The sequence below is a fragment of the Zerene cesonia genome, chromosome 16, assembly GCF_012273895.1.
Source record: "Zerene cesonia ecotype Mississippi chromosome 16, Zerene_cesonia_1.1, whole genome shotgun sequence".
NCBI classification, from domain to species: Eukaryota; Metazoa; Arthropoda; class Insecta; order Lepidoptera; family Pieridae; genus Zerene; species Zerene cesonia.
In genome coordinates this window covers 2,514,176-2,535,732 of record NC_052117.1, presented here as the reverse complement: position 1 = coordinate 2,535,732, position 21,557 = coordinate 2,514,176, and the positions used below count along the sequence as shown (strand labels likewise).

General features: G+C 31.3%; 1 protein-coding gene across 1 annotated transcript; it reads left to right on the top strand.

Moving 5' to 3' along the window:
• The first annotated feature begins 4,383 nt into the window (after positions 1-4,383).
• LOC119832825 (open rectifier potassium channel protein 1) lies at positions 4,384-21,439 on the top strand. Its single transcript, XM_038356605.1, has 6 exons — positions 4,384-4,874; positions 16,410-16,589; positions 17,071-17,192; positions 17,830-18,070; positions 18,379-18,641; positions 19,022-21,439. Exons 1-6 carry the CDS (start codon positions 4,730-4,732, stop codon positions 20,933-20,935), a joined length of 2,865 nt encoding a protein of 954 aa, XP_038212533.1. The 5' UTR covers positions 4,384-4,729; the 3' UTR covers positions 20,936-21,439.
• Positions 21,440-21,557: the final 118 nt, after the last annotated feature.

The window sequence follows — 21,557 nt, the reverse complement described above, 5'->3', positions numbered from 1 at the left end:
ATAGTTGATGAGTGCTGCGCCATAGATGGCATGATAACTTACGTATTCATCAAATGTATGGAAGTGACATACCCCTGAATTGGAGTGTGAAGAGAAAAACGTACATAGTAGGTATATATGGAGGTGTGTTTAATGATTACATCCGTAACACAGTTTATCTGTTTAAACTAGTGTGAATAACCCATGATACCCCTATAAACATCTATATTAACCTACTCTTTGCTGTAAATATCAAGAATCTCGAATTATCAATATATAAAAGCTTTCTTTCCTCAAAATATTCCATACCACGTGATATTCGCGTATAAGCGTCATCTCGTTTTATTATTAATTGGAACATTAATTTGTCCACGATACGATACGATGCACTTCCTGTGGTTGGTGGAACGATGGAAGAATACACCACATCCTCGTCTATGAGACTAGTTGTTTACAGTATGTATATCAATTGAAGACGACTTTCGTAAATATCAATGTAGTTGTGATGTTTTTTTGTACTTGTCTTTAGGATACATGTCTTTTATTGTGATATTATTGTATATTCTCAGTTGTATCCGATATACAGTATGGTGTGTGTTTCAATCGTACTCATAAAAGGAAACAGTGCTTTCATAAACCTAATTATATCTTAATCAAACATCGTAATCGTAAAATAAACCCGACTAATGTTAATGACCTCGTATTTTCTGTCCGTGGATTTTAATAAAAAATGTATCAATTTAAAATGGACATTTCAATTCAGGTCATGATAAATCTTTTGAAACCTATGTATGCATGACACGTCTTTCAACGAAAATGGCATTAATTTTAACCGACAATACATCGGAAGCTACTAAGTATTGGCGATTTGTTTGGAACGTACCACCAAGGATATAACAAAATACAGCTGCATCATAAGTGGTCAAAATATGACACGCGAATATAAACGAGGTACTCCTTGCATTGTACTCAATAGCATGGGTTTTAATACATATTTTCCCCTTTTACAAAACCAGAATGAGGACATGAAGGATAATAAATTATACGTCACGTAATTTTGGGTGGTTAGTAATATTTTGTAGTTATTGATAGTTTTGGAAACGTCAATGAAAATTAAATGCCTTATTTATATTTACAATCCGAGCGAAATCGTTATTTTTGTTCACATTTCTTTATAGATAAAAATGTGCATAATTATTTAATTTAATTAGAAATTGAAACTAACTATTAACTATAAGCTGTATTAAGCTATACCTATATCTGAATGCGATAATCCAATTATATTATTTATCTACACTGTATAGACTAAAGGAGCTACACAAAAGGTGAAAACTTTATAGCTTTTGTCTTTAATCATGTTTCAATGGCTTTATACACAAACAACCTTCGTAGTCATATGACGTTGAATGTAAAGAGGCTTTCACAGTAATCTCTAATCCTCGTCTTTAGATTAGCATGGTGCAAATATTTGTGACGTGTGACATCTGACGGGTATTTTACGGATCCAAGGTTGGTTATTAGTTCGAGTTATAATCATTTAATATCCAAAATTTTTCATGTTGATAAGAGTTTTTGAGATGTTAAGATACATTAAGTAGGTTAAGAAAATGTTATATACAGAAAGCCATAGAAAATTCTAAGTAGTACTTATTTTAAGAGAGTATTCAAAAGCATGTTAAACAATGTTTTCTTATAAATATTACTACTTGGCTTGGCGTGGTACAAATATATATTGGTACTCAATGAAGCTGCAGCATTCTAATGGTGAAAGAATTTTTGAAATTAGTGCAATGGTTTTTGCGTGAAAACGTTACAAATACAAAATACAAGAGATTTTTCTTTATAATATTAGTGTTGATGAGGTAGTCGTTTTGGAAGTGGACGGGATGTTATGTGTGATGTATGTATGGTGATGGAACAATCAAATAGAATTGTTTTTCCAGCAGTATACGTCATCACGGGTTACGTTATCGGGGAATTTCCCCGACTTGAACCACTTCGTTTGCCAAATGAACCACAGATGTCTATTTTATATTCTTATATATAAAATCACGTCACAGTGTTAGTTACCTTACTCCTCCGAAACGGATAGACCGATTCAAATGAAATTTTGTGTGTATCGGATAGATCTGAGAATCAGTCAACATCTATTTTTTATAACCCTAAATGATAAGAATAAGGTAGAAAAGCGTTTGCCGGGTCAGCTAGTAATGTATAAAGTTTGTCCAGTTTTAAAAATGGTCTTTATTTTTCGGCTGGTGTTGGGTGGTATTTAGTCTTCACCTTCTGCCTCATAAAGTAGCTAGGAAATATTAAGTATATAGAAGCTAAAGACACGAATGCCTATTACATTCTATGAAGCATACTCTTTATTCTTAAAATTTTATGGTCATACGTTTCCCTATTAGGGAAGATAATACCATTGCTATTTAATTTTATAAAGTATCTTTATATTATATGCATTTGTAGGTAAATTATATCGCAATATCCTCATACAAAGTACCGATTGCAAACACATAAAGATACGGAGTTGTGAAATGGTAGTGAGAAATAAGTTATTACAATTATTTATGCAAGTCGTAATAAAATTGTATACAATATTTATACACGCATTATTTATTTAAAATGTACATCTTACACTTAAAGTAGGGTCAAATAAAGAATTCAAGATTGTTCAATTTATGATAATGTTCAACTCATACAAACATATTTTTTATTCCCGATGATGATTTGAGAGTGCGTAATATACTTTATATCTTCAGTTCAAATAAAATGACTTGTATAGCATGTATGTATAAACTAAGTAATTTGTTTTATATGAATAAATTTGAAATAGTTTGGTTCTAAATGAAGAAAAATAGGGTAATATTGAAAATTCCCACATCCATATTATGTACTTAACTTATAAAAATACAAATACATAAGGACTCTTAAAATATATTGTATCATTGATCAATATCTTCGTCATGCAACATTTGAAATTTCCCACCATAAATTATCCTTTTACATTCTTATAAATGTAATAGCAGCTAGACAATTTCACACGAATAGCACTTATTACATGCAATTACTTGTATTAAATAGACGAAATTTACCATGTTTGTGTGTTTATCCGCCGGAAAACATAGTAATTCATATGAAGTATAATTATAATTATTTATATTAGTTAAAGGGTGTTATAAAACAATTAGTGACTCATTAAGTCGTGTTTTAGTACGCGTAGCGTTTGGGAAAAGGTACCTCGTCACAGATTTAAATTTTTAACATTGGAGAATATTTAATTAGTTTAAAATTTTTGTTTCACATTTTAGAGTAATACACTTATCCTTATCTAACATAATTTTATCCTATACGATGAGCTAATGCGACTTGTCACTGAAACATTTTTAATTCAGATATCAGAATCAGGATTTTCAGTGGTTTTCTCCTCATTGGAGATTTTACAGTGTACATACAAGTATAATATTATTACATTCTCACACAACATTTAGTTATAGTATTCATATAATAACAAGCATATATTTTTATATTTAACCTGAAAAACAATTATTTTTGTAAAAATATATTATGTGTATATATTATACATTTTGAATTCTAATGTTTTGTTTTTTATTGTTTAAATTACGAATGCTTAGTCATATCGTGACCACACTATCAAAAATATAACAAGACGAATCTATACCTACACTCTACAGTACACGACCCAATGCACGCGCGTAGCACCTACTTAATAGCAGTGAAACCATTAAATGAATCACTAAGTTTTAGGAATATATAGAATATTTCTAACATTATATATGAAGTTTTACCCTTAAATAAGGGTTATTAATAATTATACTCAAATTAAATTTTTAGTTTTATAGCGCCTAAATGTTCGATGAATTTTTAAGGGTGACAAATAATTCTGGATAAATCCTGCTACTGATCAATTATTTTTATTCTCTATAAATTCCTCAATAATTACTTCTTTAACATGTAAAACAAATCCAGCACACGCTTTTAATCCTCTTATCGGTAACGTAATTTTCAAATATTTCAATCTTTATTTACATTTTTCCATGAAATACTTAGTTACTCATCTTATTATCATACAGTACATATAAATAGTAACAAGCTTAATGAATTAATTGCTCTTAATTACGTCAAACGATGTTAAAACATTTTGGAAGTATTCACTATCACATTAATGATGTAACGCTGCGAGACGAACATTATCAGGCCAGAATCCTTTTAATCTTCAGTTGTAAACGGAAAATCTTTCGTTGGTACGCGTTAGTTTTATCATTACGCTCACCTATACGTGTATAATGCTAGCAATAACCTTACATATTATCCTTTACGACGAGTTAATGCGACTTGCCAGTCAAACATTTGGATCTGTCGGTATAAAAAAAGGACGCGTCCACCGCCGCGATTTGAAAGCGCGCGCGCCGGTAAAATCATTCAGTCGCATCAGCCGCTTTAGTCGAACGTCGTGCAATTAAAAGCGACATCGATTTTCCTAATCGAATAATGGATTACAATCGATCAGAGTGTGCTCGCGTTCAATGATCACTCCGGTATCATGTGCTACAAAACGGCCTACGTCCAAAATGAGAGCGCTAATTTTACGGACACGAAAAATTTGAAATTACGAATGCATTACATTTTATTTGCGAGGACGATGTGGACAACTTGTATTCTGTGATTATCGTGTGTAACGGTCGTTCAAAACTGTGATTTATAGAATTTAAATTTAAAACTAGTCAAGATGATGTCCAAAAAGCAACTCGCTTGCATGCTGGCGCTCCATATAGTGTATTTGCTGGTCGGAGCGAGCATATTTTATCACATAGAAAGCCCCTTGGAGCTGGCTCAAAGAGCCGAAGAAAAACTGGAAAGACTTGAAATCCAAAGTAAGTTGCAAATAGAAATAATATACAGGAAGTGTGACCCGCTTCTATAAAAATTATAATATGTATGTATCCTTTTGAATTTCTATATAATTTCAAGTTCATGTATACCATTTTTACCTATTACGAGAATAAAAAGACTATGTTAAGAATAATTTTGATATTTTATACTATAACGATTGATCTAAACAAATTATTATGGTTTGGCGAACTAGTAGTGGTAGTAAGTAGCCTTGTAGTCAGATAAGTGAACAAACGCAGTTCCTACACTACAGTAGAGAAAGAGTTGGCGAATATTTAATTTAATTCAACCGCACTGCGCAAAATATCATCAAAAGATAGTGGATACTGTAAATATTTAGACATAATCACAGCACAGTCAAAGTGTTAGCGAGTTAGTTATACCAAATATACAAAAATAATATATCAATATGGTAAACCGTTTCCCATGTTGCAACGCGACGTGAAAAAAAAAGATAAACAAACAAACACACTTTCACATTTATAATATTATAAGTAAGTAAATGATTCGGTAAATTAGTCACTTAATTATTTCAGTAATTGTTTATAAATTGATTCTTAATACCACAATATCAATAAAACTAGGTACCAATTTACTATACCTATCTATGTTGCTCACGTATTTTAAAATAATATTTAGGCATTCAAAATTGAAAAAAAAGAATAATTTTAACACTAAATAAATGCGTCGTAAATATTGGTAGGTATCAGAAAATTGTGTCCTGCATAACCAATAATCCATTTCCATAATCGATGAATTCATAATTTCAGCCAAAGATTCATAATAAGACCTTTTCATTTTATTCAGGAAATATGTTTTTTTTTAGTATTAAAATCAAATTAATTAATATGGTGTCATATTTGTCAAGATATAATAGACGAAATTCATCCTAATTAAAAAATGAATTAAACTCCAATAAGAATTACGTATTTTAAACCGACGTTCGGTATTTTGATGTTATTTTAATGTACAATAAAATATGGATTCTCATATAAATAGAACGAACGGTTGGTTGAATTATTTTTAATCTTATAAAGTATTGCATTAATATTTTATTACTTAATTACTTAATAAATAATATTATCAAATGGCTATACTTTTAATCGGCTCTTATACTTTAGTTGCGTATAGTTTATCAATCCACTTATAAGACTATCGATATAGTGATGCAACACGACTGCACCCAATAACAATTAATAGTTCTAGTAACGACAGCAATCTTTAACAAACAGAAACAAGATTAAACTAATAAACATAATTGTTTTTATCTTAATTATTGTACATATGTATAAAAAAGTTATTTTGATAAAAAGATAATACTTTTTATTACAATGGTTTATTTCTAAGTCCCTGCTAATATTTGAAATGCAAAAGTGACTCTGTGTTGGTTTTCTTCATGCCTAAACCACAGAACCGATTCGGATAGAATTTGAAATGGCGTGAAAATTGAAATCTGAGAAAGGACAATGGATAGGTGTTATCCCGGATACCCCACGGGACCAAGAATTCGGGTATAACCCAGTGAAAGCTAGTGAACTTTAAATTGGCTACCAAACAGGGCTTCTGGCAAAATATTAAAATATATTAATCTGCATATAATTTTTGTTGTCAATAATACTGTATCAGAGCCAGTGACTAACCTATGTTCATACTTCACATGTGTTGATCGAAGAGTATTATAAAATCTTTCAATTTTTGTTTTTATTTTTAAAAATTACTAGTATATATTCTGTGTTAATTAGCCTTTAAGCTAAAAATTCTGGAATAATTTTGCTTTTGTATGAATAAAGCATACCATAATTTATTATTGACATAATACAGTGTATACGTCTCTTAATATCTAATTATCTATACAAAAGAAATATCTATTGACCTCCAATACATATTCACATTGATCTTCATTTCTTGGACAAAACTCTTCACTCACGACAGTTGCAATGCATTGTTAGACTTTTCCACGGCCCTCGATAAAAAACTCACAATCGTAAACACTCACAGGCAATGAGAAAATACACTTAGACAATTATAGCCACAATCTGGGCTGATTAAGGTCAATCAGTATCGAAGAATGCTTATAATATGTCATTACACGTGGTTAAATCAAAACATAATTGGCATAAATTATTTTCTCTATTGGAGATTAATACTCATTAATACTTCTTATATGTTTCTTAATTCTTAATCTTAATAAAACATAAATGAACAAAACATTGTTACGAATAATGAGTTACTGGAAAATGTAGATGTTGATCCTTACTACTTGTATTTGTATTTATATCAGAAATATGATTTGAAATTTTTGAAACTTTAGGCATTTAACGACTTATTTATTTATAAAGGTTCATGGCACAATGCACAAATACACAAAAAACGTTCATTTGAAGTGAAAATACAATTTGAAAATCTTTCTGCATCATAACTAATTTATATAAAGTTCACACTTTAAAAATATAATAAAGCACATTTTGTATAAAAGCAATTAAAGTGTGTTTAAATGATACGTAAACAGTACGTTAACTGCCACTAATAAAATTTTACAAACAGTCAAATGAAACGCTGTTTTGTTTTTTGCAGATTCTTTTTAATTTTCATATTTTAAGGTTACATCAAAGTTAAAAAAAAATGTGTATTTTTATTCACACGTATTACATTTGTATAGTTATATGTACGTACTGCTTGTCAGCGAAACAAATATTATGTACAAATAAGGGATTTAAAATCTTATACTTTTTAATCTAATAATAATGATAAGGCACTTAAAGGCCCAAATGGAAGGATTATTAAACCATCGTACACATTATTTTAGCAATTTTTTGTAATTAACAACTATAATTGTTATAATATTTCATATACATAATAAATAGGTACACGAGTTTCAATGTACGTCAGATTTCAGCAAACAAATCCAATAAAACTGATTATTTATCCATTCGGTATTTACTAAGATAGATACTATCTCTAAAGTCAATGTTAATCAGAACAAAACAAATACAAAATGCATATAAAGTTATTTAATATGAACCCAACTAATCACTGATCGCATTCCTACAAGAGATAGACAACAAATATATGCTGGATCACAATAATACCGACTTTTTATATATGTTTATACCATAGCAGCAGCAACTGAGCCGGTTGTTTGGCTGATGGTAAACGATCACTACCGCCCATGAACATTCACAGAGGTAGCGCCTCTGCGAATGTGCTCCCCGGTTTTAAGTGATACAGGCCTCCGGCTCCCCCACTCATCGTACGAAACACAGTAGCATATTACTAATTCACACCGCTTCGTGCCGAAGCGTACTCGATTCCCACATATATGCAATGCCTGTATAATGATAATTTGAGTAGTCTGGAGATGTGATATTTTTATTGAAGATATCATTATATTTATGGTCTCACTAGAATCCCCGAAACTCACGCTCAAGTCATATAAGTTAATCACTAACTCAATTGACAACACATCTCATTTAGAATACAAAGAGCATAATACCTAGAAATTAACCAACATATCCTGTATTCCTTATAACAAAAGCTTTTCTTTAGAGTAATTAAATTTAACGTGAGCGCAACAAAGGGGATCATTTACGTAATTGTCGTTTAGAATAATTGTTCTACTCCTTATAAGCATTCCAATGAACGTCACTGTTTGTTTATTTCTATACTTTTACGTATTAACATTACTTTGTAATGAAAAGAGTAATTTAAAAAACGATAACACCTGAAAAGTCTATCAGACGGATAGAATTTTTGAAGTGAAACTTCTTTGGAATCGTTGTGATTTCAAACCTGATGCAACGGAAAAAACGACAGGTAAGAAACACAAATATCAAAATGTGTAGAATGAAGCCGGCAAAGAATGAGACAGAAATATACATACTATTTTATATTTTATATATATTCATCTCATTCTTTTGTCGATTTACTGAATTTTCACTTCTATCGTGTGTGAAACACACCTTTTTTTGTTCATTTACTTAGCTTATTTCCAACGCTTTTTTAAAGTAGTGCAAGCTTACATAAACTCAGTTTAACCCGTATGATGAATAACAAGAGCTAATTAGACACTTAAATACTATATTTATATTAATCGTAACCAAAATTCTGAAATACAATAAAAAAAAGGATAATAATCGTAAGATTTGTTCGCTATGATTCGTCCAAAACATTAGAAAGGTACTCATAATCATTTGCTTCAACTTTCAAGCATATCGTATGCAAAATATTTCGTACCTATTATTATATATAACCTAAAATATTATATCTTAATCGTAGTATTCCACTTTTCTGCTTCCGAGATTATAGGTAATCTATCAACATATTGTGATCTCACGTATTTAGAATCCCCCGGTGACATATATAAATTAAGAACACATCTAACATAAGACATTCGCGGTAAATTAAAATAACGAATGTAAATAGATATTTTACACTTTCATAACTTTACGGAAACCTATTGAATTGTCAGCAAACATTTCCTATATAATAAACAAGTAACGATGAGTATTTGGATGTAATATTGTTATGAAAGAAATACTGTAAAGGTAAATTGCTCCTTGATCATTAAAAAACACTAACAATTAGAATAAATTTGCATTGATTTCTCATCGGAATAACTTGCGAAGTATATAATCGTCCTTTTCATCATTATTTACTGCGAGCGTTCCTACCTACAGTTTTTTGAAAAGATGTAATTTTTAAATAACAATTCTTAGATTCAATATAACACAAGCTGAATTAGGTACAGTGCCGCAAAGTCTTACAAATATTTATAAACTATATAGTTTTATGTCCGAAAAGTCTTTTAAAAAAGTAAATATACTATACAAATACATAACTAAGAATTTAACCAATTCAGCGTCATTTTGTGACGGCATAAATTTTTATTTAAAGGAATGAATAATCCAAGTAGACAATTAAAGCTTGTATTTAAATTTGATTCAAAAATCATACATGTATGTTATGGAATAAACTGTTATGGAAACGCAAAATCGTATTTTTCTAGAGACATTTGAAATGAAATTGTCTTTTACTCTCATATAGATTAATCTAATTTGCAAACGTATAAGACAATAATTTATTAAATTAAAAATGCTATATTGTAGTATTAATTAGGGGAGTGTCGTTATATGAATAAGTATTGTATATGCATCAAATGCTAGGTAAAAAATCACGAGATATAGAACTATTTTTTTTTTCATAGTCATAGTAAAGGAGCTGGTGGGTTGCCTGATGGTAACCGATAAACACCGCCCATAAACAGTTGCAGATGCTAAATGCACGGATAAATTATTAAGATACATTTTTAAAATAAAATGTGAGTTCCAGATTATGCTGTGATCGATTGCATTACTAGTATCTACTGCGTAATGTTGATTGTTACTTAACTTTGGATAACCATTTCAAACTAATTGAATAGACAATTGGGATCCCTATCAAAAACTGTTCCGATATTGTAGACTTTCTTGTAACGAAATAGAAAAAGACACACGGGAAAAAAGAAAAAAAAATGATAAAAAAACAAGTCTTTCTATATCTATTACTATCCAAGATTAACAAAATATCTACTACGCATCTGTTTTTCACCTACATCCTCAAAGCCGTCTTAATCGTGAGAACATCAGGAAAATTGCCTTATTTTCATTTTCGCAAAGCGAAGGACTACGTTCTGTTAGACGCGGAAATTTCTAGATAACATTAACATTCGACAGATGTCTCTTCACATATAATAAGGAAAAGTGTGAGGACGTGGAACGTAGTTCGGCGACTTTGCTGAATGTTTGATCGATTGAGGAAGGGTTCCCTATGCTCTCATGTCTCCGTCTACGGTCACGTAGGTGCTATGGGAAAATAACAATTAATATTCGTTATAGTTTAATAAAGTATGAGTCATAAAATAAGTTAGAGAATATGATTTATCGTTTGTCTGTCTGACTCCACTAAATCGATTTATTTGGATGATATTTAGATCTAAGATAGTTTGAAACCCGAGAAAGGACATAGGACAGTTTTTATCCCGGAAATCCCGCGGGAATGGGAACTATGCGGGTAAAACCCGGGACTGTATTTTTCTTAGACTACATAGATAAAGCCATGAACTAATAAGAATGTAATTTAATATGGTATACAAACAATAATGTATATTTTGTTGTTAATTGGATATTTTGAGGCTATAAGTAACTGTTAATATATAAGAGGGTTTATAGTTTAAAGTGACTCCGAATTCCAAAGACTCATTAAAATAGTATAAATAATTATATTAATAGACTGATGATGATAACAAACGTTAATGGCCAAGAAATTTTTTAAATGTAATTAGTATTATATTTCATACTAGCTGTTCGTCCCAGCTTCGCTCGTGGTACATATATAGCCTAAACAACTCCGTGAAGTTGCAGCTTCCTAATGGGGAAAGAATTTTTGAAAACGGTCCAGTGCTTTTCGCGTGAAAACGTTAAACATACAAAAATGCAAAAACACAAATGTGTCTTTTTCTAATATTAGTGTAGATTAATTCTACCGTAAACGGTGTAAAATCACAATTAAATGATGGAATTCAATTACTTTTTGTAAAACAATAACGTTTTGGTGGTACATCTACTCTCTGTATTGATTTCTCTAATGGTATAATTGACATAATACGTGTGTAATAATTACACTTCTATTAAAGTATTATATTATCTGTGCTTACACTATCCTTTGCGCACGCAGCGTGGTCTGGACCTGCCTAAAATACGTTTAACTCCCATCTCTCTATATCCTCGACAAAATTAATAAACGATACTAAAAAATATGTATACAGTACATCGGAACTTTTATTCACAATGTAAACACAGCCGTCCTCCAAGCGACTTCGTGATTTGAAAATTAGGTGTTTAATTAGACTCGCAGTGGCATTAGATTTATTTGTAATATTCATGTTAACAAATAAATATTTTTCCCGTCACGATATCGTCCGTTTGAATGCTGCTTCCGACAAATAAGTTTTATAATTGCACCTGTCACTATTGTATTTTCATTATTGTAGTTGTTAATATAAAGGATTAAAACAATTTACCAACAGTAGATTCAATCAATCATTTTATCCTTTTGTTATTTTTAAAACAGCTTTTTTAGTTTTATATATATGTATGTTAGTATGTATTCAACTCCTTAAGAGTGGATTTCGATCCACTTTATTTGTGAACTTGGCTTGGTGACAAAATAATAATTTAATTTACTTTTATATAGAATAAATAAGAGACAATTCAATTGACTCTATTATTGCGTGTTTTTAAGTTTAAAACATTATTTATTGTGTGTCAACTAATGATACAGTTCGTGAATTCATTAAAATTACATTATCAACAGTAAAGCTATTTTAACTCTATAGTTTAAACATAAACAAGACGATGAATTAAGATCCTTCGTCATTTATTAATGTATTATATTGGTAGATCGCATCGTGTTCAAAAATATACGTTGATATTATGCCTGTCCAAGCGTGGTTTACCGTAACATGATACGTCATTACATTCTCAAAACGACACATCGGATAAACGAATCAATTTCATTAGCAGAATTCACATTTCACTGACAGAGTTACATCTTTTATGTCTCATAAACACGCAAAGGTATGTGACGTATCGCACGTGCTAATTTACAGTACCTACAGATACCAGTGTGTGGTTCGTTAATAAAGTACTTATAGTTGTCAAACAGCATGAAAATACACTGTAAAGAGGGCTATTGATAACGTAAATCATTGGACACTTGAAAAGACAAATTTACGAAATTTTCATGTTAAGCATGACAACTTTTCAGAGAAGAGAAGCTACTATAAAGTTGTACGAAAAAACACAAGTTTTCATTTCAATAGATCAGGTTTAGTCAGTTTCGATCTTATTTTGTTTGTTTTCGTTCATTGGTTTTCTTTTTGAAAAGATGAAATGAAAGTATAAAAGATGCTTTGATTGGTCAGGCAATTAATGAACTACTTTCAACAGACGTCCTAAAAACGAAGGAGCTTCTTATTTAACTAAATTTTTTACTTCATAGGTTTGTTTCTTTATAACTACAGTTTTCAATTTGACGTAATAATTTTGATGTCATTTGCACCCGTTTGAGCATTAAGTTTGGTACCTCACCCCAATAACGAACTCTTTTTGTAGTAAAGAATTATTTATATTATGTATCACACTTGGCAAGGTACTTACATACATTCTGTAAAAAAAACTATCTGATACGCTCTATAAAATCCTCGGTTAATCACCCAAATTCAATCGAAACATTCTTCACGCTGATCTTGACAGTGACTCCGACCTTCAGAAGCATCATAATAGATCGATTCAAACGATTACCGTAAAACGATTTTATGTACGTTTAATGATAATCAGTTAACAATGCGCCACTCCTCCCTTTCAAGTTCATCTATTGAATAGGTTGCGTTTGGTATGAAAAAACCACTAATTATTTCCGCGACCGCAAGTGAACCTGACTGTCTTTATTGCGTATGCTCCATAAAAGATAAGTATTCAGCTTTACACAAAATTTCTGGAAATATAACATAAAAAGAAACCACTCGAAATTTTTCCGAAAAACTTGTTATATTATATAATACAAAGCATGATATATAGCATTTTTACTGACGTTTTTGTACTTTTTCGTGTGTATTCGATAACTCCGTCAATTGATTGGCGAACTTCTTTTTGTATTTGATAGAAAAATTGCTATGTGGTGCCATTTTAGAATTTGAAGTAGTACGTACCTCTTCCAGGGAAGTTGATAATTTTTTTTTAGAAAAAACATATTATTCTCTTGTAGGCATATAAGCAAGGAGTCTTGATTCTATTAAATTATGACAATACAGTATTATAATGGCATATCGACTCATGGGCCGATTTTATATCATTTTGGGTTGCCGTTAGCTTCTTTTTCACTTTAAATATTGAATTCTGTACTTACATTGTGTCAAGATTAGGGATGATTAAGTTTCATATAGTATCTTACATATTATTGTTTCATAATTTTTTATAATTTTATATAATATTCTATACGAATTATTTAATTAGTAAATGGCTAGATAATACATTGAATTAGCAGTTAATTCAGGCATCACTCAATCATTTACATAAGTAAATTGGATTTAACGATAACTGTCATGTTGAATCAAATTGATTTATTGAATTGTAACAAGAATTCATTTGTATTACACAGCGAAGCGAAAATATTTACAAGATACTAGATATACCTACTAGATACATACATCACATTAACTAAATTTGTTCTTTTTTGGACATAACGTAAGGGAACAAAAATTTAAGAAAAGATAAACTTTTATATATACGTCATTCAAATTATTTGTGCACATAGTATGCAGCTCCATATCAAGGTATAAAATAATCTACAAAAAATATACAATAATAAAAGCGTGAACTAGTCTATTCGTCTGGTCAGATAACTATAGGCAATCCCATTTTTTTCTGGTTGAAAAGCACATTAAATTAAACTCATTTAAGTTGAGTAGTAAAATCCCTTCATCATAAACAAAGGCTTTCTAGTCACCCTACTTCCTTAATTTGTTAAACAATTTTTCACACTACGGGGACATCACCAAAAAAATCATCAAAAAATCATCAATCTCTCAGAAACGCAACTGTTGACATTTAACTGTAACATAAAATTAACAGTAAACTGTGTTAAAAATCCACATTTTTGTGCCTAAAATTAAGGGATATATCAATATATACAGCGTATATTTTTAATATCGATTGAACTAAGTCTATATCATTTAACGATTACCTCGAGTAAATTTGCTAAGCGGTTGACAGCAGGATACAAATACCATATACAGTCAAAGTTATGGTAATGAATGGTCGATATGCCGGCACCGGTAATGCCGTCGATACTGACCGTACTATTTACGTCCAATTAAAAGCGAGTACAAGCATAATATATAATAATATAATGTTTAGTTCAATTGCTACATGATGTGATGATGATGATGATTGTTCCTTTAACTCTTCGAGAAGCATAGGGACTGAGTAAATTTCTTCCGTATACTTCTCACCATATCTTAAGCTTTTTCTTCAGCTTCTTTCTACAGATAGTTTTGTTTTCAATGTAGTAGCCTCAGATGTCTTCTAAATCGGCATACAGGGTATCGGCATTTCTTTCTTTACCCATTTGGCGAGATCTAAAATCAATCTTAAGCCGATCTACTTTAGAACTACGCATACTATATGCGTAGTTCTAAAGTAGAATTATGCTGTGTATGCAGTACGCGCTGTGCTGCTGCTGTGTACTGTAAACCGCGCATACTACGTATTTTAGTAATCACTACTAAAAGTTCAGTATATTTAACACTGGTTACAAAGAATGTTAAAAAATTGGTATGTGGGTATGGTATGGTAAAAATTCGTTTAGTTACAATCTTGCGCTCGCAATAATAGTGAAGTAAGAAAAAGTTAATTACCTAATCAGTGTTGATCCGAGCATAAAACTGTCCAATGTAAAAAGTCACAGTAAGTAGATCAAGTAGATCACTCTTTATCCATTATCTACAGTTTTTTCCATGACTTTTCAATTACAAGGTGTCTAATGAGATTGTCGTGAGACATTCAATTAAATATTATGGAACAATGTTTTGCAAAAGCCAACTCAAACATGTTATTAACTATTTATTTTAACTGTTTAAAATGTCTGTACATTACGCTAATTAAAGAGTAAAGTAAGTTTATAGATAATAATATGATTATTTCAAATACTCTTTTGAGGGTAGAGTAATGTATGTGAAAAATTGTTTGAAAAATTAATAAATTATTCACATATACAGTATATTCCGAACGATGAATGGTATAACGAATACATTTTTTCTTGTATAGTAAAAGATTTTTACATAGGTAGAGCAGAGGCTCTATCAAGGTTTTCAATAACAATAACATAGCCCCCCTCTGATCTCTTCATGAATGGGCATCAAGATGATGAAGATGCGCTTTAAAACATATAAACTCGAAACACATTTTTTTTATATTAGCATCGAGTTATTTTCCAACATATAATAACTTTTATTTCAACACAAACTTTATAGCATTGTTTATCTCTCATTTTCGTAAGACGCCGAAACTAATCCCTCGAATTACTCTTTTAAACAATAAAATATGAACAGATTATATAAAAAGTAAGGTACTTTTGTTGTAATTACTATGAAATAAAACAATCGTAAATAGGCAATTTATAAACGACATTTTGAATATGTTGATGACCATAAGCATGATAGTCCGATTTTTTATTACTTTAAAATAGATATGACCTTTTCATCTGACTTGAATAAAATGGTCCTTCATTCGACTTCATTTCTTTTAAGATTTTTAAATGAGAATTTTCGACTGGGTAAAAACCGATTTTGATAATTATTTTCTATTTGCAAGCTATGCCGGTGCCTCCCCTATGATCCCATTTAAATTTGGTCTATTTTAAACTATTTTATGCGGTTTAGTCTTATGTTGAAAATAATTAAATTTTTAATTCAATTTCAGATCTCCTTTACGAAAACTATATTCCAAACGATCCTCACAAGCAAGACAGTATCCTGCGCAAGCTATCCGACTACTGTGGCAAGTCCATGTACAACTTCACTACCGAGGATGAGGAACCGCCTTACAAATGGGACTTTTATCATTCATTTTTCTTCTCTTACACCGTTGTTAGTACAATTGGTAAGCTTAATTTATACTACATTAGACTGAAGCTCAAAACCATGAAAAACTATTTTGACAACGTAGGCGATGCTGCAGGCAACAGCTAGATAGTTATGTTATATTATTGAGCTTAAGCCAATTAAAAATATGGAACTGTTTGTGAATTAGATACGTCAAAGCTTCAATAGGCTATATGGAGATTAGAGAATGCGATCTTCCTGAAATATACAATTTCCAATATATTATTTTAACTATGGTTTAAATATAAGTTAGCTCTCTTTAGTACCGCAATGGTTTCCATAAGTCATTTGATGAAGAAGAAAATTCGGAGTATTTGTTTTTTTTTTATAATAAAATAGCCTTAATATCAAAAACAACAAATGCCTACATAGTCACTGTTTTACTTCAAACAATAGTTACGCAAAAACTTCGTATATATCAAAGTATTGAAGAAACTTATTGTCACCGCTGAGTAATTGATAAAAACTTCTCATTCCAGGATATGGTAACTTGGCTCCAACTACTCATTTATCAAGGATACTAATGATCTTCTATGGATTGTTTGGCATCCCTATCAACGGTATATTGCTGGCCAATCTTGGTGAATACTTCGGTCTACAGGTAAGACACTTGTACTTATTCAATTTCACACAATATCTTAGACTTACGGTGCTGTATGTTAATTTGTATGACTTAAATTTCTAGATTTTTTGTCACCATTTAAAAATAATACATATCATGCTCATTATATCAAAGTAAACAATGAATTATCAACCATAGATATTGGAACGTACTTAATGTAATAGTATCTTGAAAATTCCTAGAATACCGACAGAAATGTTTATTTGAATAACGCCAATCAATAATTTTCATAAATATTTATCCTTATTTATTAGTAATTACTGTTCATTATGATGATTAACGGAAAATTATGGTTATAGCCTGCGGGCAACCAGAAACTAAAGGTTCTCAAAGCAACGAGGGATTTTGCATTTGTAACTTCAGAGAAGCTTATTTTTAGTCTTTGTATGGGTCAGAATGATCATGAGACAAAATTTTTTCAATAAACAACATACAAATTATATCATGAACGAATGTCATATATCTACACTATTAATTATAAAATTTGTATCTTTATATGTAACGACTAAATCAAAAACTGTTCTATCGAATTTATGTGTTACACCAGGCGAAGACGGTTAAATACTAATCAGCTAGCGTTTGTATCATAATTCTTAACACAACCCGTTTCTTTCAGCTAATCTCTGTCTACCGCAAGTACAAAAAGCGTAATGAAAAGCGAGCAGACAAACTCGACTATTTCTTTATGAATCTCGGCATGTTGGGCCAGATATTCCTGTACCTGGTCCCAGGGTTCCTCTTCTTCATATTCTTGCCCGCTTGCATCTTTGTTGTTTTTGAGGGTTGGGACTTCGTGGCGGGAGTTTATTATGCATTTGTTACGCTCACTACTATTGGTTTTGGTGATTTAGTCGCTGGTACGTATTTTAGCTTTTTTTCTATAAATTTGAGTTTCTATATTCTATATTGATACAAATTGGCATACTATTTATACAAAATACGTGTTTGACATACTGTGCGCAATTTTCTCAAAAGCAAGTGAAGATGTTTAGAGTTTCTAACACAGTTTTTACAGTAAAGCATGAAGTTTTTTGAAACTTTGTTGCTTATTTCCATATTGAATTAAACTGTTTGATAAAACTAGAAAATTGTTATATCATATTAGCATTAAGTTTATTAAACGAATTCTTTTTGTAAATATAATCTTGGTAATAAACAATTTCAGGTACTGTCAACAATGGCTTCAAATATGGCTATTTCCTTACCTATCAGATATTCCTTATCATTTGGATAACCTTCGGCCTCGGCTACATAGTGATGTTACTCGGATTCATCACCAGCGGTATGAGATCCGAAAGAGTTCATAGACTGGAGCAGAAATTCGCTTGTCAGTTGAAAACTACGCAGAGTAAAATTCTACAAGGATTCACGAGAGATATAGCGATAATAAGGAAGATAATAAATGAAGCTAATTTAATAAAATTGAAGGTAAGTTGGTATTATATTCAAAATTATTAAATTATGTTAATAATATTGACATGAATTTACCTTATTGTTATTTTTCACATTATATTAAAAAATTGCTACTGGTTTAAAACTGAGCAATAATCTGCTTCAAAAATTAAAAAATATTGTACACAACAATAAAATGTATTTATTTAATAACAAATACATTACTGTTTTCCATTCTATGGCTTGGCTGAAATAAAAAATGTTAGGCTATCCTAACACACAGTCTATACTTGTTCTTGCTTTATTACTATTATAGAATAGTATGTGGTCCTTATTTGACAATTCGCGCCTCTATACATATTATAAATATAGGCTATAAATGCATATATTTATTATAAAAACGTCTTTATTTTCAGCCTGTTTATGTTGAATCAAAACCGCACATTCACCGCAGCGTAAGTTGTCCCATATTAACCTACGACGTTGAACCAAGAGGACCAATTATTAAAAGAAAAAGAGCTAATTCAGAAAATATATATCTTACTGCGAAAGACATGCTGAGAATTCAGTCAGATACTGATCTGCTAGGAATTGACAAAGAGAAAACATTCACAGCGTCAGCTATTGTAAAACCTGCCGAACTCTTAGCTAGAGTAGTTAATGTTCTAGGTGGATTCAATCAAGTACAAGAAAATAGAGGCATTAATATATTTGATGACGAACAGATTCTAGCGAGTGAAAAACCTCCACTATTTAGTATAGGAAATGATATATTAAATTCTAAGAGAACGCGTGCCTTAAGCGTAGCTGTACCTAATTATAGAAAGGAATCTGTGTCAAAATTCAATCATGACTTCACTTGGACAAATGGTGATACGGCTGAAAAGTATAGAAAAGAAGCAAATATACGTAGTGGAAAATTGTCTCTACCCACAGCAATACAACCTCCTGAAGATATGCAACCAAAGAGTTTATTCGCGAGATTATTTAGAAAACCGAGTTCTGGTGAAAGTCCTACTGAGTATATAAAGAACACAATGAGAGGCAGAGTCAGTGCTGCTCAAGCATCTACAGATAATTCTAAAGATAATCAGAAATCTTCAAATATATTCCCCCTCTCATACGGCCTTAGTGATGAAGAAAGAAACGACCTAGATAAATACAAAGAAAAGACTAAACGTGGCCGACATAGTATTTTCCCAACATTTGATTTCTCAGAGGACGAAGATACAGCTACAAGGACATCATATCAACAGAGACCAAAACGACACAGCATATTCCCGACCTTCAACTTTAGTGAAGATGAAAACGAAGAAGCTAACCGCTATAAAGAAAAAACAAGACGTGGTCGACATAGCATATTCCCCTCTTTTGATTTCAGTGAACATACTAGTAACGATGAAGATACAATGGATGAAGATGAAATTGAGAGGTACCAAAATCGGACTCGCAGAGGACGTACAAGTTTATTCCCATCGTTTGGAAAGTCAAAGAAAAACGACGAAGAACATCTACCAGAAAGTTCAGATGAGTTAGTGAATTATAAAGAAAAAACGAAACACGGACGCAGCAGTCTATTTCCATCGTTTGGCAAAAGTCGTAAAATTAGCTCTCCAGAAGAATGTTCTAGTGATTTAGAATCGAGTATTAGGCAATATCAGAACCAGACCAAACGTGGTCGAAAAAGTTGTTTCGCTGGTGACGCATCCAGTTATATGGGTAATCAGTTTGCGAGTGATTTAGAAAATTACAGAAATAGAACAAAAAGAGGTCGTCCGAGCTTGTTTGACCCGGACGTGAACATTTCAACGCTGCCAGAAAATGAGCAAGTTGAAGTATTAGAAAATACAAGTGTGGCTGATTTGTTGCGTGCATTGGCTGTGTTGGAGACGGCAAACACACAAAGTACAATAGAATCTGGGGATCCAAGACGCCGTGGTTCACTGAGACCTGATTATAATCTTTCTACAATTTCAAATAGAGACTTCGAAGAACAGGTTGGACCAAGACGTCGAAGAGTTAGCGCAAGACTTGCAGCTCCTCAATTTACTCCCACATTAGCTACTGTGGTAGCAGGAGCTGAATTGCAAATAACAGCTGCCACCCAAAGAGAGAATAGGATGACCATGTTAACACATCCACCTCCACCCTATAGCGAAACTGAAGATTATCAGCCAAGAGCTAGAAGATATTCACCAGCTCCAAGTGAATCTAGGTCTGGGCCTATACCTAGAATGTACTCAAGGAGTCGCAAAGAAAGTCACGAAGAACCTTCGAGGCGCGGCAGCCTAACGGACATTGTAATCGATACTAATAAAGATAAAACATAGTGCCTTATAGACTTACGATTTATGTTAAGTATTTATTCTTAATTAAAAGCCGTCCATGGATCGCCAGTCATTCCTATTTAATGAATGTTAGTTAGAAATGCCAATGACTTTTGAGATTGTAAGTACTTAAGAAATAATTAAGTGAATTCTATAATTGATAAATGTTATAAATTGTTTTCCGTTTTGTAGACGTTATTGCTATTAGCTCCAGTTATATGCCTCGCAGATTCATTTATGAAAATTATGATAATTTTTAAACTTCATTCAAAATTTTTGCTTATAATGACTTGATTGCATTTTTAGTTTGCTTTTTAAATTATATGCAATATCACATAGATTTGAGAAAAATCTAATTCGTCAATTAATGTACCATTTTGTACACCTACCAAATCAGGGTCGAGGAATTAAATGGAGACTAATAATAACGAAAGTAATTATTTAATCAAATGAACATCCAAAAGGGATTTGCTTTTGAAGCATATGTTTACAACACTTTTGTCATTAGTTTATGTTTTCAGTAAGCTTAAATATTATTATCATTGTGATTTGTATGACGTCCACATTGTCTTCCATTAGTATTCTAACCATTCCATAATTTATTAACTCTAGATAGAAAGAGGTA

Coding starts and splice junctions, on each gene's coding strand:
- LOC119832825 (XM_038356605.1), top strand. CDS start 4,730: ATGATGTCCAAAAAGCAACTCGCTTGCATGCTGGCGCTCCATATAGTG. Junction 16,590..17,070: donor CACCGTTGTTAGTACAATTG/GTAAGCTTAATT, acceptor TTCTCATTCCAG/GATATGGTAACTTGGCTCCA. Junction 18,071..18,378: donor TTTTGGTGATTTAGTCGCTG/GTACGTATTTTA, acceptor AAACAATTTCAG/GTACTGTCAACAATGGCTTC.